The sequence below is a fragment of the Propithecus coquereli genome, unplaced genomic scaffold, assembly GCF_000956105.1.
Source record: "Propithecus coquereli isolate 6110/MARCELLA unplaced genomic scaffold, Pcoq_1.0 Scaffold11, whole genome shotgun sequence".
Classification (NCBI taxonomy): domain Eukaryota; kingdom Metazoa; phylum Chordata; class Mammalia; order Primates; family Indriidae; genus Propithecus; species Propithecus coquereli.
This window is the reverse complement of record NW_012134969.1, coordinates 3,853,567-3,876,519: the sequence shown is the minus strand read 5'-3', so window position 1 is coordinate 3,876,519 and position 22,953 is coordinate 3,853,567. Positions and strand designations below refer to the sequence as shown.

The 22,953-nt window shown below is 38.7% G+C and overlaps 1 protein-coding gene across 1 annotated transcript in view; it reads right to left on the bottom strand.

Moving 5' to 3' along the window:
* Positions 1-22,953, bottom strand: part of DGKH (diacylglycerol kinase, eta) — a 174,771-nt gene that overhangs the window by 84,687 nt on the left and 67,131 nt on the right. The window contains exons 2-6 of the mRNA XM_012648226.1: positions 20,046-20,156; positions 17,852-17,932; positions 7,905-8,029; positions 6,823-7,003; positions 5,993-6,002 (exon numbers count right to left, since the gene is read on the bottom strand). Of these exons, the coding sequence (XP_012503680.1) occupies positions 5,993-6,002; positions 6,823-7,003; positions 7,905-8,029; positions 17,852-17,932; positions 20,046-20,156 (508 nt within the window). The remainder of the gene's footprint in view (positions 1-5,992; positions 6,003-6,822; positions 7,004-7,904; positions 8,030-17,851; positions 17,933-20,045; positions 20,157-22,953) is intronic.

The following is a 22,953-nucleotide window of genomic DNA, read 5'->3' as shown; positions in this document are numbered from 1 at the left end:
TCATGGAATATATCTTGAAAATTGATTTTAAATATACTTCAAAATCATTTATAGTGAGCTTAGAATTAAATACATAGTTTTCAATTGGAAAATATTTTTTCACTTAAAAATAAAAGGAATGCAATATTAAATGATTTCATAATTGATTTACTATGGTATCAAGAATATTCTATTAATAGTTAAATAATGCTGAGTTTACATATCATTTCCACTGTCTATTTTAACATGATTTATATGAAGAATTTTTCCCCCATTTTATAAAACTCCACTGTACTACTTTTCAGCAAGGAGGAAGAATTAGCATAAAAATCCTTTAGTTGGCTTTAGGGAAGAAAATAATTGTGACTTTCATCTTTTTTCATGTCATTAAAAAAGGCAAATTAATTATATTAAGAACCTTAAAGCAAGAGGAATAAAAGCTTCATGCTTATAGCACCAAAAGTGCTTCAAAGTAAGACTCTGAAGAAATCTGAAAGAAGCCCTTATTTACTTGTGAATACAATATTCTGGCGGTAATCTTCAAGTTACTAAATCCTAAGCATTTACTGCAAAGAAGAGATCATTTACTTGTGGAACAAGAGCAAAATGTTACACTCCTACCTAGAAACTATTTCCAAATAATAAATTACATATTTATTTATACAGAAAATAAGATTTTTTTCCTTAGGTTAAAAGCCTCTTGATCAAGTGATAAATCTAAATGTTATATTACACTATAGAGCAAATTTTACAAGTAATGAAAAAGCAATAATCATCTAAAAAGAAAAAATGAAGGAACCCTTCCCAAAAGGAGTAAACCAGTAAATCCAAATCACTTCTATTCATCTTAGAAAAGAAGTCCATTATTCAAAACAGTAGAGAGATCAGCCAGTATTAGGTACTCACGAGTACTGCCTCCTCTCCTTTGTCATTGGTTTAGGCTACACAGTCCTTTCTTAAACCCAGAAGCTTTTTATACATCTGACAGGCACTCGCACTTAAATACAGTCAGACAAAAGTCACATGGAAGAGCAGCACCAACCGGTCAGCTCTGGGTATTTGTTAATTGCATATGAAATTGAAGAGAACCTCACTTTTGCAATTTCTTCGTTTTCCACAACCCTCTTTGGATAAAGCTTATTAGCAGTTGGTCACTTCTCTTCCTGAATAAATAGTTAATGCAAAGAGCAAGGCCTCACTCATTACTTAGGAGCCAAATGGATGCTTTATTGCTTCAAAATGTTTTTCTAGGACAGCTCATCAGATGCAGCCGAGAGGTACCATTAAATCATAATATACTCCTGGCTCCGATGGCACAACATTCTAGAGATCTCCAAGTTTCACTGGGGCCAGTGATGTTATCTGAATAAATATCACCTTCAGCATTTATTTTACTTATTTTTTGCTATACTAGATGATGTAACTATAAGCATTCCTTCTCTTTCATTTATGATTTTATCATGAGACAAGTATTATTCAGACAAATAAACCAAGCTCGCTATTTCATTCTTTAATTTTGTTCTTTGCTGAATTCTAAGCAAAGCATGGTGACTAATGGTTTTAACTACCTTTAATATCTTTACATTAAAAGTCTGGTAAAATCTTCGCGAATTTGATAAAAATGGAAGTAAGAAGGATAGAGAATGGCTTCTAATTTTTTTAATGGTTTTTGGAATACACAAATGCCTCGATACTAACCGATTTCAGCAATATAACTTACTCGTGCATGTACCTTATATGCTAATAAAGTAAAATGTATGCATTTGCAATTTCTCCTTTTTAATAAAAATTCGTCTTAAAATGAATAATAAAAATGTAAAAATCATAATACATTTTAACAGAAAGTTAAGTTTTTCAGAGGTAAAAGAAAATAGAAAGTTATTTTGATTTATAGGCCTTGTGAATGCAATTAAATCTACTGATTATAAAGTGACATTATAAAAAGTATGAAAAAGAAATCCTTCATAAGTGATACGATGCAAAGATGTCTGGCTTTGTGGTCGCAGGGCCAAAAATACCTCAGTGAGAAGCCCCAAGTTGTCTGGGCTAACTAGCCAGGCCTGGCTTAAGGAGCAAATCTGTGACATCTCCTTCATTGGCCCTGTCCCTGCTGGGGCAATCCCTTGGCAGGCCCCTTCAGTGCTCTGAGGCTCTTCCCCCTGTTATTTAAAGTCATCCTCATCCCAGACCTTTGTAGGAAAAGACTCTAACAGACACAGTTGTTGATTGACAGGCTCTGGTTAAACCCTAATGGAACTCTATTACACTACAGTGGTTTCTCGTCCAAGTCTTTATTAGGAAAATATCTGGAGACGAGAAACTCTGAAAATTATTTGGTTCTTACTCTGAGAGTTTATCCACTTCAGCCTTTTTATTATGACAAATGAGTAGGATATGAAAGATGGAAAGATAGAACACGATCCCACCACCACACTGGGGTAAGAGGAGCTATTCCCCAGGGAAGACAGGGCCTGGCAGGGGGCCAAGTCCAGGAAGTTTCTGGAACCAGAGGATGTGTTACTTTTCTTGAAGAACCTGAAGCTTACAAATCCTAAAATGTCCCCTAGCACCTGTCCTTATTTTGATCCCACTCTAACCCTCTCTTCCTACTGCTCCTATCTTCCCAAAATGATTTTTTTTTGCAGGAATGTCTGAATCTGCTTCAGTAATTTTTTCAAGCTATATCCACCATGCCCACCTTGGATCCTGGAACACATCTGTCTGTCTGCTCATCCATTCGAGCATTTACTGAGCATGTCCTGCATGCCAGAGCCCAGGGATAAAAACCACATGGGATTTGCCTTAAGAGTCCATAAAGGAGACAAGAAGTAAACCAAGGATTTACTTATCTGAAAACATGCTGTACAAGAGGGTCCAAAGGAGAGACATCTAAATCAGCTCGGTAAGCGCGACCTCATATAACACACGAATTCTCCATTAATAGAGATATTGCCCCACGTTGGGAGTTACTGGCCTATAAAGATTCAACGACACTACTATGTATGTATAAGAATCAAGAATTTTTGGTAAAACAAGAATACATAAAACAGACATAAGACAATCTGGCATTAAATTTAAAATTCTACATAAGAGTAACATTGTAGTTAAGACTTTAAATATATAAATGTCCACAGGGGGGAAAAGAGATACATAGCCAAAATTGCACTGCTATCTTTCAGTGAAGGAATTACAGATCATTCTAATCATATTTTTCTTATTTGTCTGCAGTTTCTAAAGCAAATACATAGTATTTCTGTAATAAAAAAATCACTGCATTTTTACTAATAAAAAGATGGGAATTTAGATTTTAAAATTTTGCATTGTTCTCAAGCAGGAGTTCACAAACTCTGCAGCACATAGAATCACCTGGGGGTGGGTGGTTACAATCCCAATGTCAAGGCCACACTCCATACCAATAAACTCAGAACATCTGGGAGGAGGACCCAGACACCAGTATTTTTTTTTAACTCCCAGGTGATCCAAAGTACAGCCAAGTTTGAGACCCAGTGTCTAAAGATGTTTTATTGTTCCCCACAATAATGTTAGAACTTTACAAATGAGAGAAGTTTCTAACAGAAGTGAATTCTAGGGAATTATTAGTCTGCAAATTGTCAGTTGAAAATCACTAATATAAAAGCAGAGTCTAATTGTGTGTCTAAACTCTGGAGTCAGACCAATCTAACCTGAATTCCGACAGCATCCCTTCTTACCTGTCTGGCTATGGACACATTTCCTGGGCTCTGTGAGCCCCAGTCTCCCCTCTGCTAAGTAGGACTAGAGCAGTAATTCATAGCTCTGTAGAGTCAGGTGTGGCTCAATGAGTTAAGCCAAGTAGAGCATTTAGCATAGTGTCTGCCATGCAGTCAAAGCTTAGTAAATGTTAGCATCACAAGTCTTCTTAGCAATGAAAGAAATCACATATACATTTATAGATTTCTTCTGTACATGTATATATTTCTTGTGTAAGTGTGGTCCAAGAAGAAAGTCAAATGAGCTTAAGTCAGAAATAGAGGAATTTTGCCAATAAAATAGTCATTGACTAGCAAACCACCAAAATAGGAATAATGATAATGACCTACTGATCTACTCGTTAGAAGACATTAGGAAAATGTCAACCAACAAATTAGGAAAAACTTGACTCCCCTTAATTGCACTGCATCTAGCCTTGCCCAAAGCAGCATTATAAAATGGCAAAAGGCTTACCAAAATTAAGAGCATCAGAGTCTCTGCACATCACTGAAAGAATTCAGCATGCGGTCTCTGGTAGGTACCACATCTAGACTATTCAAGATAGATGGCTACTTGTTTTAACTCAAATTTTTGATTCAGCAATGAAGGAAATTCTGCAACCTTCTCTGGTCATTTTAAATGTCCAATAACTTTTTCTGTTAAGAAATTCTTATTTCTAACCTAAAGTTCCTAATAACAAACTGATCACATCTGCCCTATTGCAGGACTTACTGTTGTATCTTTAGTGAATAATCCTGAGCTCCCCTTATTGAAATAAAAATCCATATGCAGTGCAATGCCTTTACTGGAAAGCAGGACCAGCAGAAAGTTTAATTGTACTATAACAATTTTTATTGTCTCTATTTATTATAATTTAGGTGATATAATTTGACTTGTGTTATAGTCTAATCAGGCATAATTATGTGCCTATCACTAGCTTTGCTATACCTGAAGTCATCAACTGCTCCGTCTTAACATACCTTTTCCATCTTTCCTCATAAAATCTATATCTCACTCTTTAATTACATATGTTGTTTTTTGTTTTCATCCTTCCTTTATGGAGTGAAACAAATCACTCTGACAACTGAAATGTGCCAAACTACAATGTAGTCATGCATCTTAAGTGACCATTTTGAGAGCAGAGATACTCTCAAAGAATAAACTGGAGAAGAGACCTCTACATCCCAGAGCACAGGTCTGGAACTGCACGTGTGCACCTCGATCGAGCCAAGTATTTTTCAAAATACACCAAAACCAAGCTCCAAAGAAGACTTGTTGAACGAAATCTTGGTTTGTGCAGGGGTGTGTGTGGATAATTTTAGATGAAATTTTAGATGTAATTTTAGATGTTGCTTGGCAGAGCTACCCAGGTGATTCTGTGCGTACCCGTTTATCCACCATGAAGGCTACTGGAAGCATCCAACTTTCCTACTCAAAAAGGCAGGGTCTGGTATAGTAGAAACAATGCCAAGAAAGTGCTCTCATTCTCTATGGCTCCCTATTTCTCTTTTCAGCACCCTTCTGCTCCCCAATTCCCAATGTTCTTGTCTGCCCTCGATAGGATTCCAATTTGTGGGACCAATCTGAAATAGCCTTCCACCTACTGCATCCGTGTAATATAACAGAGGTCGCAGAAGTGTAATCTCTGATTTTTTGTTTGGTTATTCTGTTTCAACCCTGAAATGCATTGTTATTAAAAAAAATTAAAATCTACCATAATTACGTACAAGCACAAGCAGATTATGCCTGTTTTCTTCAGTTGGTCACTTCGCACACTTATATTGCCCAGTGGTCCCTGGAGGCATTTGAGTTTACAAGTCCTCCCTGACTCCTTTGCTTTCTAGGGTCAACAGCTCCTCCATTTTATTAACCAGTTGCCTTAAGCCCCATCTGTGTTCTAGCGTTTGTGTTTGGAATTAAAATCATTTCGCAAGCCCAAAATACTAAGAGTTATCATTTATGGAGTACTCTTAACAGGGCAGGTATATAATCTCATTTCATCCACACAATTCAAAAAGTAGCAATCCCATTTTTCTTTGGAGGACCCTAAGGCTCAGAAAGGTTTGTAACTTGTCCAAGGCCATGAAGTGCAGGTAGGATTTGAAACTAAATTCTGTCTGCCTTCCTAGCCATCTACCAGAGAAAGAAGGAACGGCAAAGAATTTACTGATGTTATCCTGGAAGCGCAGGTGGAAAAGACTGCATGTACTGCTTGCTTACTTTTTCTCGCCTTAAAAAAAATAATCAGGGCAGCTGCACAGTTGCATCTAGATACTATACCTACCTGTGCATTCCTTAAAGGTGAGCGAGAAAGGAATACAAGGATGCTGATATAGAATAATAATAATTTCATTTACTAACATAGACAAGATGCAAACCAGGCACCCTCAGAGAACAAAATATTTACAAGATATATAATCATATATGGCATTGTATTGGAAGTATTACATCGTACATGGGAAACTGAGAATTTTTTTAGTATTAATTGTAATAACAAGGATCACAGAAATTTCAGAAATTATTTATGTGGGCTGTCACATACACTCCTACTGTAAATTAGTGGTATTAGTTAATGGACACATTAAAAGTTTTACCATTCGTTTAATATTTTCAGACTGTACCAGAGATTGGAACGATGCATTAGCCTCACTCCCCTGGCACAAGCTTTGGTTTGTAACCGTAAATGGCTTTGTACAGGACACATATGTAATGGGAAGTTTCAAAACAAAATAATTATCTTGTTTTGTATTGGTCATCACAAAACTATTTCTAAAACCTAAATTTTCCATTACACCATAATCATACTTAATGAATGGGAGAAGATATTTGAATATGCTAGAAACTTAAAAAGAGCCATGAAAATGATACCAAAAAAGTACTTTAAGCCCTTTTAATAGTGTTTAAAGCACTTCTGTGAATTGCCTGCTAGACATTGCCAGGATATCTTAGAGCCACTTCAAACTCACAATGTCCAGACATGAAGTCTTCCCTACACTCTCCCTCCCCCCACAAACCTACTTTTATTCCTATTTTCTACCCTTAATTAAAGGCATCATTTATATACCATTCTCTCAAACTCAACAATGCGACATTAGCTTCCTCCTCTCCTTCTACCCCATCGTTGGCCATGGCTCTCCCGTTTTTCTGCACGAGGTCTCTCATCCAGTCCTCCTTCCCTCCCATTGCAGACAATCTGACACGTGCCCCTACTCTGGTTTCCCTGGACATCGTGGCAGCATCCAAGGTGGTCTTCTTGCCAAATCCATCACTGTTGTCAAATGCATCTGATAACAAGCTGGCAAAAGGGGGTTCCCACATACCATTTTACAAATTTTTAAATAGACAATAAACATTTTGATAAAAAAATAAATCAAAATGTATTTAGAATAAAAAGTATGCCTCCTGCCTAAGCCTGCCCCCAGTTACCAACTTCCCTCCCTAAAAACAAATATTGTTAGCTTCCTGTATATCTCTCCAGAGATAGTCCATCTATATATAACAACTATGTGCTCTTTTGAGGTTTAAATGTATGCCCGCACACACACACACACACAAAGTAACTTTTATTTTTTTTTTCTGAGACAGAGTCTCAAAAAAAGTCAGCTGGGCCAGAGTGCAATGGTGTCATCATAGCTCACTGCAACCTCAAGTGATCCTCCTGTCTCAGTCTCCCATGTAGCTGGAACTACAAGCACACGCCACCGCCACCACACCCTGCTAATTTTTCTAGTTTTTGTAGAGACGGGGTCTCGCTCTTGCTCAGGCTTGTCTAGAACTCTTGGCCTCAAGCGATCCTTCCGTCTCTGCCTCCCAGAGTGCTAGGATTACAAGCATGGGCCACACGCCTGGCCATACAGAGTAACATTTCATACATGCACACTGTTATACATCTGGCTTTTCCCCTGAATAAAACTTGGGAGTTTGGTATGTATTGTTACATATAGCACTGATTCATCTTTTAAATGGCAGTATAATATGTCATTGTGTGATAAATTTCATAATTCACTCCAACCAGTCAGTCTCTAGCTTACACATCTGGATTGTTTCCAACTTTGGTTATTACCATGTGCAGCCAATATCCTTGTATATAGGTCTTTGTGCACATCAATGGTACATTGTACTGCCCTTGCTGATTCTGGATGATGGGGACAGTGAAGGCATTGATGAAGACTCAATCTATCCTATAAAGTGTGTACCTTGATATTATGTTCAACCTCAAGTTAAAATCTTTTAGAAGTTTATTTACAGTCATTTTGAGGACAGTCACATCAGTCCTTGCTAATGGGCATGATTCCACCCATCCTGAAAAGGCACATCCAATCTAAAATATATTGCGATGAATACTTTACCGTAAAAAAAGCCCAAACAACCTGAATTCTTACAAAGGGCCCAGAGGGAGAAGGATTAGCTGCTTGGTCCTGACAGCTTTCTCACACTACGGGTCTGACAAGTAGAACAGCCCTAATAATGTTGTTGAGTAACTGGGGAAAATTAATTAATTATTATTATCATCCTTTATTGATGGAATTCTGAAAAAGAAAATGGCTAAGGCTTATGCAGAAACCAGATCACAGAGGCCAAACACTCAGCCCATTGCTCTTATAAACATGAGATCTACAACACACAGAATACAGTGACTCTGCCCACTTGAAATATTAATGGCCAGCCTATGTGACTTCTGGTTACTGCCCCAGTAGCTGCCCACTGTCCAACATTCATACTAAATAGTGTTGTGCTAGATTATTACAAAGCATTATGGAAGTGTAATAGCAACCCAGTTGCAGAGAACAAGAGGCCCCACCAGTTGATCTTAGCAGACAGTGTCACTGGGCAATCCTGGTGTCTGGATCAATGGAAGACATCACTCCATCTTGCCAGGAGGGGCCTGATCCAGTCCTGATGTCAAGGGCCAGAGTTGTTGTATGGCCACACCTTCTAAGATGTCAGTTCTCTTTAATACTCTCTTACTACTAATCTGTTTATCTCCAAGATATAAAGACTAACGTCCACCGTGAATTCCATACCTATGGGAGTAGCTTACCAGAAGCTTCTGAGAGTATCCTTAGACAGTCACCTGACCCTCCACCCCAACCCTGAGCAGCTAACACAACCTGAATTCAATATGGCAGGGGCACTGGAAAGGTCAAGCCTCCATGATACACAGTTAAAACTGATCAAACTTTTCATCTGGATGGCAGTCTTCTAGTGGGAATCTACAAGGTGCCTAAGGTTAACGGCCTCCTTCGTAAAGCACTGGTGTTCAGACTCAGGGATAAAAAGTTCTACATGGTCGCCATATTTTGGCCTCAGAAATACTGGGTTGGGGGCATGTTTGTGGAGAAGAGCAGATGCAGCAGTCCCAGAAGGAGTTTATCTATGGCATCCTGAATGGTCTGGGCCCCAAGTGCTAAGAGAATTGTAATTCCCCCTCTTTTCTATCACCTGGGCCCTGTGGTGGCACCGTTTCCAGTCCCAGTTGGGAAGTGATCCTTTGTTTTTTGGATCCCAAGTGTCCTGTTCCCAAAGCCACATAGGGACCTATCCTGAGTGGCAGGCACCACATTCTTTTAAAAGTATTTAAATTCAAGTAAAACCTTTTTAAAAATTTGGTACTCAATGGCCAATTCTTTTTATTCACCACCATATACCCAGAATCTAGCACAATGTCTGATACATATAATGAACTCTCAATAAATGTTTGCTAAATGAATGGATGGATGAATTCTAGGGGCAGTCCTAGAAGTGGAGGATATGGTGGGGAGCGGGCCACTGGGCAATAGCCCAGGAGGACAGAAAAAGTGCTGGAGGCAGCAGGTTGAAGGTTATGGATCAGGAGTGCCAGTTTTCCCTGAGTCGTGGATCTTTAGCAAGACCAGGCACAGGGGAAGGGGAAAGTGGTAATGACAAGCAAGGCAACTTATCATCATACCCTGCCTGAACCCCCAAGGACACAGCTCTTTGGATGACAACAACCCCACTCAACTTACTGATAGTATCTATTCAGAGCACAACAGACCTTTTTATGAAACTGATCTATGTGCTGGGACTCCCATGGTGTGATTTTGCAAGGGAGCCCCGGATCTCCGGAGTTGGCAGAATACTCAAGGACATGATTGAGTATTGCCTTACTTTGGAAAACCCACTTGAAAGATTTATGGAAGGCTACTACTGAAGGTGGAGACAAAGGCACTGTTCTTCTGCCACACCTTATCTCTACCCAAGATTTTAGTCTAGCTACAAAAGTACCAATGGCTTCTTACCCGCTAGGACTTTGTTCTGAGGAAGCCCATAATTACTTTAAGAGCTATTTCTCTGGGTTATATTCTTGGAAATGATGCTATATCACTAAATGAAAAGATAAATATGACGTACCCACAGAAACAATGATAAGATATATCATTTCTAAAAATCTCTAATCTTTAAGATATAAATTTTAAACTTGACTTATAAATTATCAACTTTCCTTGTATAAAACCATCTGAAGTATACATAAATCAATTTTCAAAGGCAAAACAACAACACTTAAATTGCATTGATATGGTATCATTTTGGAGTGCCATAAAATATTTTAACCAACATAACATAAAAATATGAGGTTTGCTGCTATCAGACATCTAATAATATTGTAAACAAAGGTGGGACAACTATAAAATAATTGTGTTTGGAAGACATGGCATAAAAAAAGTCTGATCATTATATAAAGACTTCAGTGAGGATGCAAGTATTTATGGGCATATTATTTATAACCCAAGATCATGGGGGAAAATTAGGAAACTGTGTTCTCTGGGCTAAAACATGAAATGATACAAAGAAAAACTGGAGTTTACAAATATCATTCATTCATTCACTGAACAAGAACACATTCCTTCATTCATTCAACAAATATCCATTGACTTTCTCCTCTGTGCCAGGCACCATGTTAGCCTTGGGGATTCAATGGTGAAGAAGATATTGGCTGTGCCTACAAGGAAATCTCAGTCTTCACCATCTGTCCTTAGCCCCTCTCACATACACACACCACATAAAGATTCTCCAAGTGCAATCTTGAAAGATGGTCAGTTAGCTCTTGCTGTGTGGTACAAGGAGACAGTGTAAAGTATCTAACATAGAGCCCAGAAATCTCTAAATCCACTCCTCCTTGTCTGTCTCAACAAACACCAAAAACTGAGGGGCCCAAATTCTGCACTAGCTGTGCACAGCTATCAGTCACCCAACCTTGAGAAATTAATTTCAGCATTTTAAACCTGAGTCTGTTCTGAGAACTCTCTTCTTGAAGGCCTCTTCCGGCTCACAGGGAATGAGATGACTAAAGATTTCTAATAATGGGCAGAGCTATTACCTCACAAGGGGCCTGTTCTATCAGATGACTCAAGTTAGAAAGTTCTCTTTTACATTGAGCTGAAATTGTCCCTCCATGAATTCAACCACAGATCTTTGTCCCGCACACTTTAACAACACAAAACCTATCTACTGTTTCTCCTACATGAAAATTCTTCAAATATTAAAAAGACATCTGTCCCATTTTCCCAAGTCTTTAAAATAAAAAGTACCCTTAAATGCCAATCAATCCCATGATTCACAGACCTTTTTATAAAATTTGTTACCTTCCTTTGTGAGCTCTTTAGTCAACATTTCTCTTTAAAATAGAGTGCCCAAAATATAATGTCATATTCTAGATTTGTAGTCTGGCTGGCAAGTGCTTGCTATGCACCTGGTTATGCAGCATAAGACTCTGATTGGCTTGTAGAAAAGACAACTGAACGTGTAATGACCAATTAGAGGAAAACTATCTGAACTACATTTATTTAAAACTCCACAATAAAGAGGCAGGGTAGCAGAGTGGTCAAGAATACAGACTGAACCCAGATGACAAATGGGTTCAGATTCTATTTATTACATATATTAGATGTTAGCTTCTCTGTCGCAGATTCCTCATCTACCAAATGGGATCATAATAGTTCTTACCTTACAGGATTCATAAAACAAACTGAATGGGTTATCAGATATAAAGCATTTAGAACAGGAATATAGTATAATAGTTACAATAGATACTATCAAATAAGGTAAGCAATTTATTTGTCTCAGTGATTTATCTGTCTCAATTTATTGAGATAATAATCTAAATATTTTTTGTGTGTGCATTCACCAGTGATATCAACAAAACCAACTTTTAGTTACTTCCTTTGTAACTAAATGTTGAGCTATTAATGGATAAAAGTAAACTGACACTTTCTTAGGTTCAAAGGATGTGATATTCCTCTTAAGAGAGAGATGAACTGAACTATATTAACTGAGAGGAAGCCAACAGAAAAATAAACAGTAAACATTAAAGAAACAAAGTCTTAAGAACATTTTCCCTCCCATTAAAACCCAGCCTGTTCATTTCAATTATACTATGAATGCATATTTTCTGTCATTTACATGCCATAAGAGTATGTTCTCTTTGTTTTTTAGTGTCTTTTTCTGTTATACTTAGGAAGAATCATAATCTAATGCTAATCAACTTTCGGTCACATCTGCTGTGGCAAGTGACCCCTAAACTAAAATCGCCCTTTGTTCTAGTGCTCATTTAGTTCTAAAAATAAGTGCTACCACAGGGTGCCTGTGTTTTATCAACCAAGTAAGCCAGTGCGGATGTGCAGTACCCACGAAATCTCGCACACACCTGCAGACCGCTCGCTGAAAACGTTAAGCGTGGTTAAATAAACAAAAATAAAGACCTCTGTATTTCTTTCCACGTCAAACAAACAAAACACATTCTACTTTCTCTCCGAACTTTCATAAGAGGTTTTAACAATGCCAGTGCAATAATTTCTTAAAAATAATGACTCATTTGTTTAAGGTTTAGCCTAATCTTCATTAAAATTTAAAGAAAACAGTCATTTGAACAGCACGCTTTAAAAGCCTCACACACACCATGTGATTGTGATGACTTTCAAATCCTTTAAAAGCTCTTCTTTAGCAAATAACATTTACCTAACAAGGTGAGATTATAATTTCATTCATTACCAAATGGTTGCTTTTCCCAGTAATATTTATTATTAATCATATGACATAAAAGTGGACATAAATCTTTGCTATACCCCTGAAAGACAGGACTAATGGAATCTTTTCTCAAGACAAAGTTCATCCATATTCCCCTTCAAAATTCCCCAACTTTTAGGAATTGGCAACATACTGCCACTTGTAAAGGAAATAGAGGGATGATAAATTCAGGAAAATAATGGCCACTAACATTTATTAAACTATATGTGCTCATCACTGTGCTAGGTATTTTAGTGTATTATCACATTTAATTTAATCCTCATAACCCCAAGAGGCAGGTACCTTTATTATCCTCAGATTGCAGGTGAGGAAACTGGGATTTAGAGGGGTAAACTAGTTTGTCCAAGGTCACATAACTGGATGTGGCTGACCCAGGACCCAAACCCAGGCAGTCTGACTTCAGAGTCTAAGCTCCTATCCTCTGCAATTTGGTAAATCAAAAAAAACGTGGGGATATACATATTCTGCTTAATGAGAAAGAGACAAAGAGAGCAGTGGGTGAGGGAAGAAAGGGAACAGCAGAGACAAAGACTGTCCACACAGGGAGGATACTGTGTGATTGGAAAGAGCCTTGGATTAAACATCAGGATATCTGGGAGCCCCTTCCCGGGGCGGCACCTGTGTGACCAAGAGGAAATTAATTCTTCTCTCCAGCCTAATAAAAGAACAACACATTCACACGCAGCACAGGGCTATGTTAAAGACAAAAAAGTTAGTGTGACAATGAAACAGCATACAGACATCAATAAAATAAGACAGAAAATGAATAATTTTTAAAAATTAACAAAAAAGAACATATTATAGATTTAACAATCATATAAAATGCCATGGCGGAATTTAAACTACAAATAAGTAAATCAACATTAGCCTACAAGCTTATCAAATGACAACAAGGCTGTCAAGGATTGTCCTTTCCCATTCCCTGACCACATCACTGCCACCTAAAATCATAGAAAAATGCTTTCAATGTTAGCAGGCTTTGTTGTAGTTGTCTACTGCAGGTGACACTTGTAAAACCATAAACTCAAACCACAGTCAAAATAAGCCCAATTCCAGGCAATTAAAAAGTGTGTGCATATATAAATATACACACATATACATATTTAAGTTATCATATCCATTTATTTCAATAAAGCAGAGAAATCTACCCACACTGTGTGACCTACAGAAACTGTGAGATAAATGGGCATTGCTTTAAGCCACTAAGTTTGTGGTGGTTTGTTACCCAGCAATAAAAAACTAATACAATACCTGAGCCAATGTAGACAATGGAAAAAAAACAGGACAGTTATTAACTCTGGATGGGAGTGAGAGACTGTGCAAAAAAGGAAAAGCGATCATACTGTATACAGGTTTTAAAGCATGTCCCCCACTCCTTTGACACCATTGTCTTGATTGTCTGTGTCTCTACCCCTTAAAGCTTGGCTGGCCGGCATTAGTGACTCGTGCACACCAGTCAAATGCAGTGGAAGGGACGCTGAGCTTCCCAAAGTAGGTCAGTTGCTTCCCTGGTCTCTATAGCCTGTTTTACCAGAGAGTTCGACATTGGGCTTTCAGGCAAAGTGCAGGTTGCCCATTTTTCAGTTACTATTTATATTGTACTTTGTCAACATATCATGCTTAGGAACTTCTAAGAGATAAGGGATGGATGTAATGAAGCAGAATTTGGCCATTCCTGCATCCTCCAGCCATGATACCATCACGTGACACTATTAACCTCTGACGTGAGCTAGCCACAATGGCAGTGTCGAAGACAGGGAGGTTGTCAATTACTGTTTAAAAACATTCTCTTGCTCCTTTTCATATCCTGGAAAGTTCTACCAAATTCACGTGCTGTAGAACCCTAAGCAATCTGCCTAACTTCTTAGTCCCTACATTTCTAATCCAACAAACTTCAGAAATAACATTTGGTTGAATGAAGAAATTTCTTGAAAATATTTCAACAAGTATCTTCTCAAGCCTGAAATAAACTTTCATCTTATTAATTAAAATCAACAAGTACATATGGATAAGGCACTATGAGGGAAAAAGATATGACAGTCCCTGTCCTCAAGGAGGTTATAATAAAAATAAGTACTTAACTAAGTATAAGGCAGAATGTGGTAAGTTCTATAAGAAAGATACAACAGGAGAGATCACGTGTCATTGAACAGCCAAGAAACAGCTGTACAAAGGATCTCAATAACCTCTCCAAACCCATGCCATTCGGTTCCCTTTATTTTATCTACTCTGACACCGTGTCTTCACCTGAAATTACTCCGTCCTTCAAATTTTAAACTTTGAAACCCTCTTTCAGACTAAACTCCCAAAGGTTACAAAATCATAGCTGGATAAAAGGAGTAAGTTCTACATTCTATAGCACCATAGGATGACAATAGTTAACAATAATATGTGGTTTCAAATAGCTACAAGGAGGATATTAAATGTTCCCAACACAAAGAAATGATAAAAGTTTGAGATGATAGATACACTAATTACCCCAATCTGATCACTAGACATTATGTGTATTGAAACATCACTATGTACCCCATAAATATGTATGATTATATGTCAGTTAAAAAACAAAATTAAGAAGTATTAAAAAAATAAATCTCTGTTCGGGAGGAACTCTTATCTCCGCCTCCGTAAAGCTCCATAGCGGGAAGAGAACTATTGTTCACTGCAGAGGGGAAGACAAGCGGCTGACCTCATTGGTAGGACTGGTGAGGCTCTTTCTACTCCACCCTAGTCCACCTTCACTCGCAAGAAAGAAGGAATAAGCATCATTTGGCCTTACGCCTCCAACAATTTATCAGAAGCCCTGTGTTTAGTGGTTATTGGATTCCGTTCAGCCATTAACAAAGCTGTCCCTTACTCCTTATACCTTATTCTCAAAAACCGAGACCTCAGAGGGGAAAGACGGATGAGATACTGATCCCTCAAACATCCAGCAATCGCTTTATCTTTCTGTCCAGTGTGCCCTATAACCATCAACCCTGGGTCACCTCATTCGTTTGTTCTCTACTCCCACTTAAAGAAAATGTCACAGGCATAGGAATCAAGGACATTACTGAACTTGATCTCTAATCTTTAGTAGACACTATTCACTACTTAGCAATCTTCTACAGGTCCCTGTTCAGTTTCAATTCTCTTTTTCTACAGAAGCCACTCCAAACCATCCTAAACTTTCACTCATAGCAGATAACTTTGGCCTTCAATTTCACTGAGAAAATAGGAATATGTGGCTTTGAAACATATGAACCTCCTGGCCCCCTCTGCTTCCTTAAGCTTTCTGTGTCCTGTTCAACGCTGATCCCCCAACCTGCGCTCTGGTTCCTACCCCTTCAGCTTACTCAACAGTCATGCTCCATCCATCACTCCCTCTCGCTCCTGAATCTTCGACTTTGGGTTCTAGCAATTCTTTCCTCTCTTCGTATAAACACACTCAAAATCCATTTTTAAAACATAGCAAAAGAACAACAATGACAAAACCAAAACTTTCTTCTGGTCTAAGCATTCTACTAGCTATATCTCTTCTCCTTCTTTTAACAGCCAACCTTTTAGAAAAAGTCATCTAGCCTGGCTGTCTCTGTGCCTCTCACCGTGCACTCTCAGTATGACCCAAAGCATGCCACCCGCTGAAACTACTCACATCGACGGGGCCAAATGAACTCCAAGTTATTCATGACACACTCAACAACCACCTTCCAATTCTTCCTTGACTCGACCTCTCCACAGTATATGGTGTTTAACGACTTCCACCATGAAACTCCATTCCACTGGGGTTTTAAAACATCATCGCCTCCTGATTCTCCTTCTTTGCACTCAGTCTCTATGTGTCGGACCTTGAATTTTAACATTTTCCTGGACCTTGAATTTTAACATTTTCCCAGGACTCTATTCTTGGCTTTCCTCTTCTCAAACTAAACTCTCCCTGGGGATGGGGGAGAGGGGGAGGAATATTTACACTATGAATTATCCCACATGCCCATAAATCAATAAGACCAAATCCAAGTTCATATGCTTCCTCCCCCAGCCCAGCCCCACCAGTGCTCACCTCTGTCATGGCACTGCTCTGTCCTCCCTGTCCTGGCACACCTAGGGAACAGGCATAACACTACTGTCCTTAGCGGGGACCTCCTAAAGAGGGGACTGGGAGTGTGAATGGGGTGACAACTTGGCTAGAGCAATGCATCTTAGAGGACCCACGGAATATGTAGTTATAAACAGTACCCCACGTGAACTTCACTGTGAATATCTTGAGGGAAATACGATATGTATTCATCTCTGAATTTCATGTAACTGGCACAAGTGTCTGGCACATAGTGGAAACTCAATCCATATTTTGTGAATGAAAGAAGTAGGAAAAAAATGGGATATCTAAAATAAGCTTTGAAGAACTGGTAGGGTTTCAACAGCTATAGACGGGGGAGGAATCACTCAAGTCGGAGAGAACAGGGAAAGCGCGGGCACAGACAGAATTGATGAACCGGTGGGGCATTTAAGGACAAATAATTGTCAGGTGACACTAAAATACTGCGGCGTGATCATACAAAACTTGAAGACTGAGTTGGAGATGCAATCTGCAGGCAATGTGGAACCAGGGAGGTCTTTTAAGCAACGTGATCTGTGATTGGAAAAGAAGAAACTGGAACAGAGGACCCCTCTTGAGCAGCTGCCAAATGAATTACCTAAGTGAGAAGAAACGAAGGCCAGAACTACAGCGAGTGCCCCAACAACGGCAACTGGAGTGAAAGTAGAACAGATGGAGAAAATATTATTTTTAATACTGAAGATAAATAAACTTTTTAAATATTCAAGAACAATGAAATTAATTGAAAGGTGGTGAAAATTTAAACTACTAAAATTAAAAAGTCTAAAAAGGAAAAAATATAAATTATTTTTAAAAGTACATTTAAGCCCAGGTTAACTGAGCCAAACAATCACAAACGGTACTGGGTGTTAGAATATGCAATGTACTTAGAGTTCACTGTGTTTGAAAGAGTTCCAACATGCACACGTTGACACACATTTGGTAACTGAACAGGGCATTCTGTACATGCTTTAGAAAGGTCTTTCTATAACTTTTGAGCAGGGAGTTAGCAGAATATAATCATACCGTGAAGCTGTTGTTAGCATTTTTTGTGCTTGCTTCAGCTACACTGGCATCTGAGAGGTCAACTTCATCAAATATCAGAGACTGTTAATGAAAAAAAAAAAAACACAAACGCATTAGATGAAAACCTAACTCAAAGCTCTTCAATATGATTTTACCATCAGTTCATGACTATGAAGCTATGTCAGGAATTAGGAATAGAAAATGAAAAAAAAGTTAAGTTAGTGATGCTCTGCAATTTCTTCTTAGGAAGGATGAATAAAACTATAAAGTACAACTAATCCGTAAATCCCAAATTGAAAAGGACTTCAAAGAACCCCTGGGGCACGCTGTTTCAATGCAAATGCTCTGTGCTCTCTGGAAGCATAACTACCACTTATGGGGAGCCTGCTGAGTGTGTCTCACTCACACACACACACACACACACACACACACACACACACTATCTCTAAAGCTTGCAACAACTCTGCCAGGAAGCACACTAGTTCCCAGGTTTGCTCAGTGAGAACTGAAAACTAGTCCTGTCTGAGGTTACGATGAGTTACTGAACTTTCTGAATCTTATTTTTCTCATCTATAAATAAGTGTTCAAAGGAGATGATGAATGTGCTCTGCAAGTAGAAAATGATGGGGTTTTTTATATTCTTAAAAGTTGTCTTAACCAAAAAAGTTTCAGTGGTAAAAACTCCATAGAAATGGAATGTTTTAAAACATACGAGATAGCAACTAGGAAATTCTAGTAAATAAATGTATGCTTCCACTTTCAGTCAGTCATTGTTCGCACTCATTCAGTGTTCTTCCAGCCAGACAGACAAAACAGTGCACCCCTAGAACTGCAGAAAAAGGGCCCCCCTTTTCTGATAGCTTCCATCCCACCCCAAGCTCTCCAGAGGGTTATGCGAGTCTACTTCAATTCAACCAATCTGATTGTAAGACTTGCTCCTCGACTGCAAGGAATTTACAGTCTAGCACAGGAGATGAAATAGATGCAACTAACTTGAAATGTAAGATAGACAATTATTATAAAAGTGAAAGAGAAGAGATATAATGAAATGCTATAGAAGGTCACAGAAGATTTCTCCAGCAGAAAATAACTGAACTCTTTCTCTTGTGAATGATAGAATCAGGACTATTGGAGGTGGACCTTAAAGAAAACAGGGAATTTCATCAAGTGGGGATAAAGGAAAAGTCATTCTGGAGATGGTCCGCATGGGCCCAAGCTGAAGGCTCAAGGCTGTCTAGAGATAAAAGTGAAAAATCGGGATGGAGCCAGATCAGGGACAAGCTTGAACATAATGACTTATAAAATAAGATTATTTTATTTGGTTATTATTTCTATAGCTGCATAATCTAAGAATTAGGTTTGTTTATTTGTTTTTACCTCCTAGTGTATAACTCTACTAATTATATCAGGCACATTCATTTTTTTAAAATGGAAATGATTATTCAACTGGCACAGTAGCAAGAAATCTTCATGTTTATTTTTGAAGTAATACTAAAATATCAGTTTTAATAGAGGCTCATCATGACAAATTTTTCTCCCAAAACTGCATTATTATTATTTGGTTGAACTGTTATTATATATAACAATTGTTTTATCTTGATTTTATTTCAATATGATTTTTATTCTTAATTGCTAGCATGCTGCAGTGATTATTTTGTGTCAGGTTCTATGGGAGCAATTGATGTATATTATCTCCCGGAAGCCTCCTCTCAACAACACATGCTAACCACAGCCACTCTGCTGGAATGTGCTGGAAGTGGGATATGAACTCTTGTCTGAACCCAGACAGAGCATGAGTTCTTAGCCAGTATAGAGATTCTCTCTCTCTCTCTCTCTCATGGTCAAGGAAAGATTTATAGGGTAAAAAGTGGCAGAAAAGGGAGAAACCCAACATTTTGAGTTTAATACATCTCATAAGGCTACGTTTAATTGGAAGGAGAAAAGAAAGGAAGAAAGAAAGAAAACAACTACACTAGAACATTCCTAAAAGATTATCCTTAGGGACATGTCATGGGACTGACTCAAATAGTGACCTCCTTGGTATGGGGTCCAAGATGGATCACATTTATACCGAATTCATGTAAGAGCAGTAATGCTACAGTGAGCCTTTAAGACAAAAACAGCTTAAACAACCAAAATTTTAAATCCACCCACAAGCTCAAGTGCTTGGAACTAGTGGATTCTCCTGAATTACCTTTGAGTCCTTTGCATAGTAAAGTGTACGGCCTCGAAGTTTGAAGTATCGCTTTTTCCACCTTTGGAAAGAACTGGTTTGCTTCAACAGTTGTCCCTCTTTAATGCTGGTCTGGAGAGAAGCAGAAGCACAGCAATATGATTAAAATGAAATTCAAAACCAAATGAAATTCAGAATCAGTGACATATGATCATTTGCATTTCACGTATGTCCCATGTCTTAGAAATTACGTAGAAGAATATTTTATTCTCATCACAGTTGAATTAAGGAACCATGTGTACAAAGCCCCAAAGAGCAAACGTGAATTTAACATGGTTCCCTGCCCTCAAAGAATTCACAAATAATACACGAGACACATGCACACACACTATCATTTGCAATACAGTGTGATGTGCACGCTGCCTCATATATAGTAAGTACGGTGAAGGTGCAGTATAATGATTACGAAAACTCAAAGGCTCTGGAGCCAGAAACCTTGTGTTCGCCTCCTGGCGCCACCACTTAGTAGCAGAATGATCTTAGGCAAGTTGCTAAACTTCTTCATGCCTTTATTTATTCATCTGTAAAATGTGGATGAAAATACAATAGGATATACCTTTTAGGGTTGTTGTGAGGAATAAAAGAAAAACACATAAAGGACTTAGTGCACGGCACATAATAAGTGCTCATTAAATGTTAGTTGTCATCAGCTATCAGTTATTTATAACAAACATATATACAAAGTACTGTGCGTGATGGTCCAGAGAAGGAAGCATCAGCTCGCCTTAGAGGGAGTCAAAGAAGTTTTCCCAGAGAAGGGCCCACGGCCAGTCTCGAAGGAGTTTATCAGAATGACAAGAGATGGAAGAAGGGTATCTTAGGTGTGTGCAAAAGCAGAAAGGTTTAAAGCAGCATGCATATTGGGGGAATCCTCAAAGAGCTTTCTGTTATACATGCAGCAAAGGGTTTGCAAGGGGGAGTAGTGGAGATGTGGCTGGAAAAGGTAGGCAGGGGCTCTGCGGCTCTGGGCCAGACCCTGTGCTAAGTGCTTTACATACACTAGTTCATTTCACTGTCACCAACAAATACTTTGACCCTCTCTGACCTCATCTAGTGCCTCTCCCTCTCTTGGTCCCCTCTGGCAATAATGGCTGCTTTGCTCTTAAGTGGGCATACCTGCTCCCGCCCTAATCCTGGCACTACCTCTCCTCCGGGACTGCTCTTCCCTCAGATGGCCACCTGGCTCACTCCTTCACCTCCTGCAAGTCTTGACCCTCTAAACAAGACCCACCTCGCTGACCGCCTGTTTAACACTGCAACTTGTTCATGTTGTCGTCCATATTTTCCCCTGCCTGATCTTATTACCCACCCCCACAAAGTACTTTCCATCTTCTAACATATACTGTAATTTACTTATTGTGTTCATTGTGCTACCCCTATTAGAACATAATGTCCCTGAGTTTGTTATATCTAATAAAGTTAAATTTAATGTTTCATTTTAATTGGAAGGAAAGAAGAAAGAAAGAAAAAAAGAAAGCAGACTGTACTAGAGCTTTCCTATAAGATTGCTGTTAGGAGATGTGTCACAAGACTGGCTCAAATAGACCCCCTTGGAATAGGAGATAGATCACATTTATACTGAATTCAACAAAAAGAGTGATAATGCTATAGTGAGCCTCCAAGACAAAACAGCTTATAGGACCAAAATTTTAAATCATCCCACTGGATTGTGCGCTGATGTATGGCAAGTGCCTAGATTGGAATGTTATTTGGTGCATATGCTAATGAGATCTATATGAACGAAAGGCAGATGCTTCTGAGACGGAACCCAATCTCTTTGATTCTGGAGTTTCTTCCCAACTTTTACACCATAGTGCCTCTTATTTATCAATAAGACACAACATATTGAGAAAATTTTGTTGTCTCCAGGAAGGTAGTTGTTACATTAATGCTTACTTTCAATGTCAATAAGAAATTTACTCTACAGCTTGCTCTAAGATTGTCCTCCAGGAATTGTTGTGAGATCATTACAATTTAATGGTAACAAGATATTTCTGAAATTTCAGTACCAAAGAGCCAATTTAGAGTCAGACAGACAGACTTCAAGCCAGGCTCCAGCATACAATCACGGTAGGAACCTGGGCAAGTCACTCCAACTCTCTACACCCTCGTTTCCTCTCATTAAAAGAATGGCCCTAACACCAACTTCACAAGCTTGCTGCATCTAATTTAATTATAAGCTAATGCCTGTAGAGCACTTAGCACACTGTCTGGGTTAGAGAAAACATTCAATAAATGGGACAAAGTGTTATTATTATGATATCATTATGCTATTAAGTCCAGGGAGTGTTTTCCAGGCATCAAATTATACGAGCTTCTTGGAAGAAGTAAGTGCATGCTCACAGGCCACTGTCAGGACAAATAACAGCTGGAGTAGAAGGAGAGTATCAAGAGATAAGGTTAGAAAAGACAAGAGCCAGTACATGTTGGCCACAGCGGGGAGTGTGCTTTTTATTCTAAGTGCAAAAAGCTAGTGAGATGTTTAAGGTGGGAAAGTGACAGGGGGAAACTGGTGAGAAAGGAAGTCGCGATTCTAATGGCAGTCACAGTAGAGAACCGCTGCCTTAGATTAAGGGTGGGGTCTAGCTGCACATTTAAACCAATTATAGCTGCCTGAGTCCACACAGAAGCAAGGTTAGAGAGGCCTCCCGAGAGGAAGCAGTGAGGAAAGCCAGGTGTCAGGAGAAAATCCTGCCCTTAATAAGCCTCATGTGGCAGCAGCAAAAAGCACTGCTGGAGTGAAATTCCAGGCCCGATTTTGCGCAACTTCTTAAGAAAAATAAGATAGAATGCATGCATTCTAAGGCTATGAAACTTCCCTTCCCCTACCCCTCGCTTTTTTTTTTTTTTTTTTTTTGAGACAGAGTCT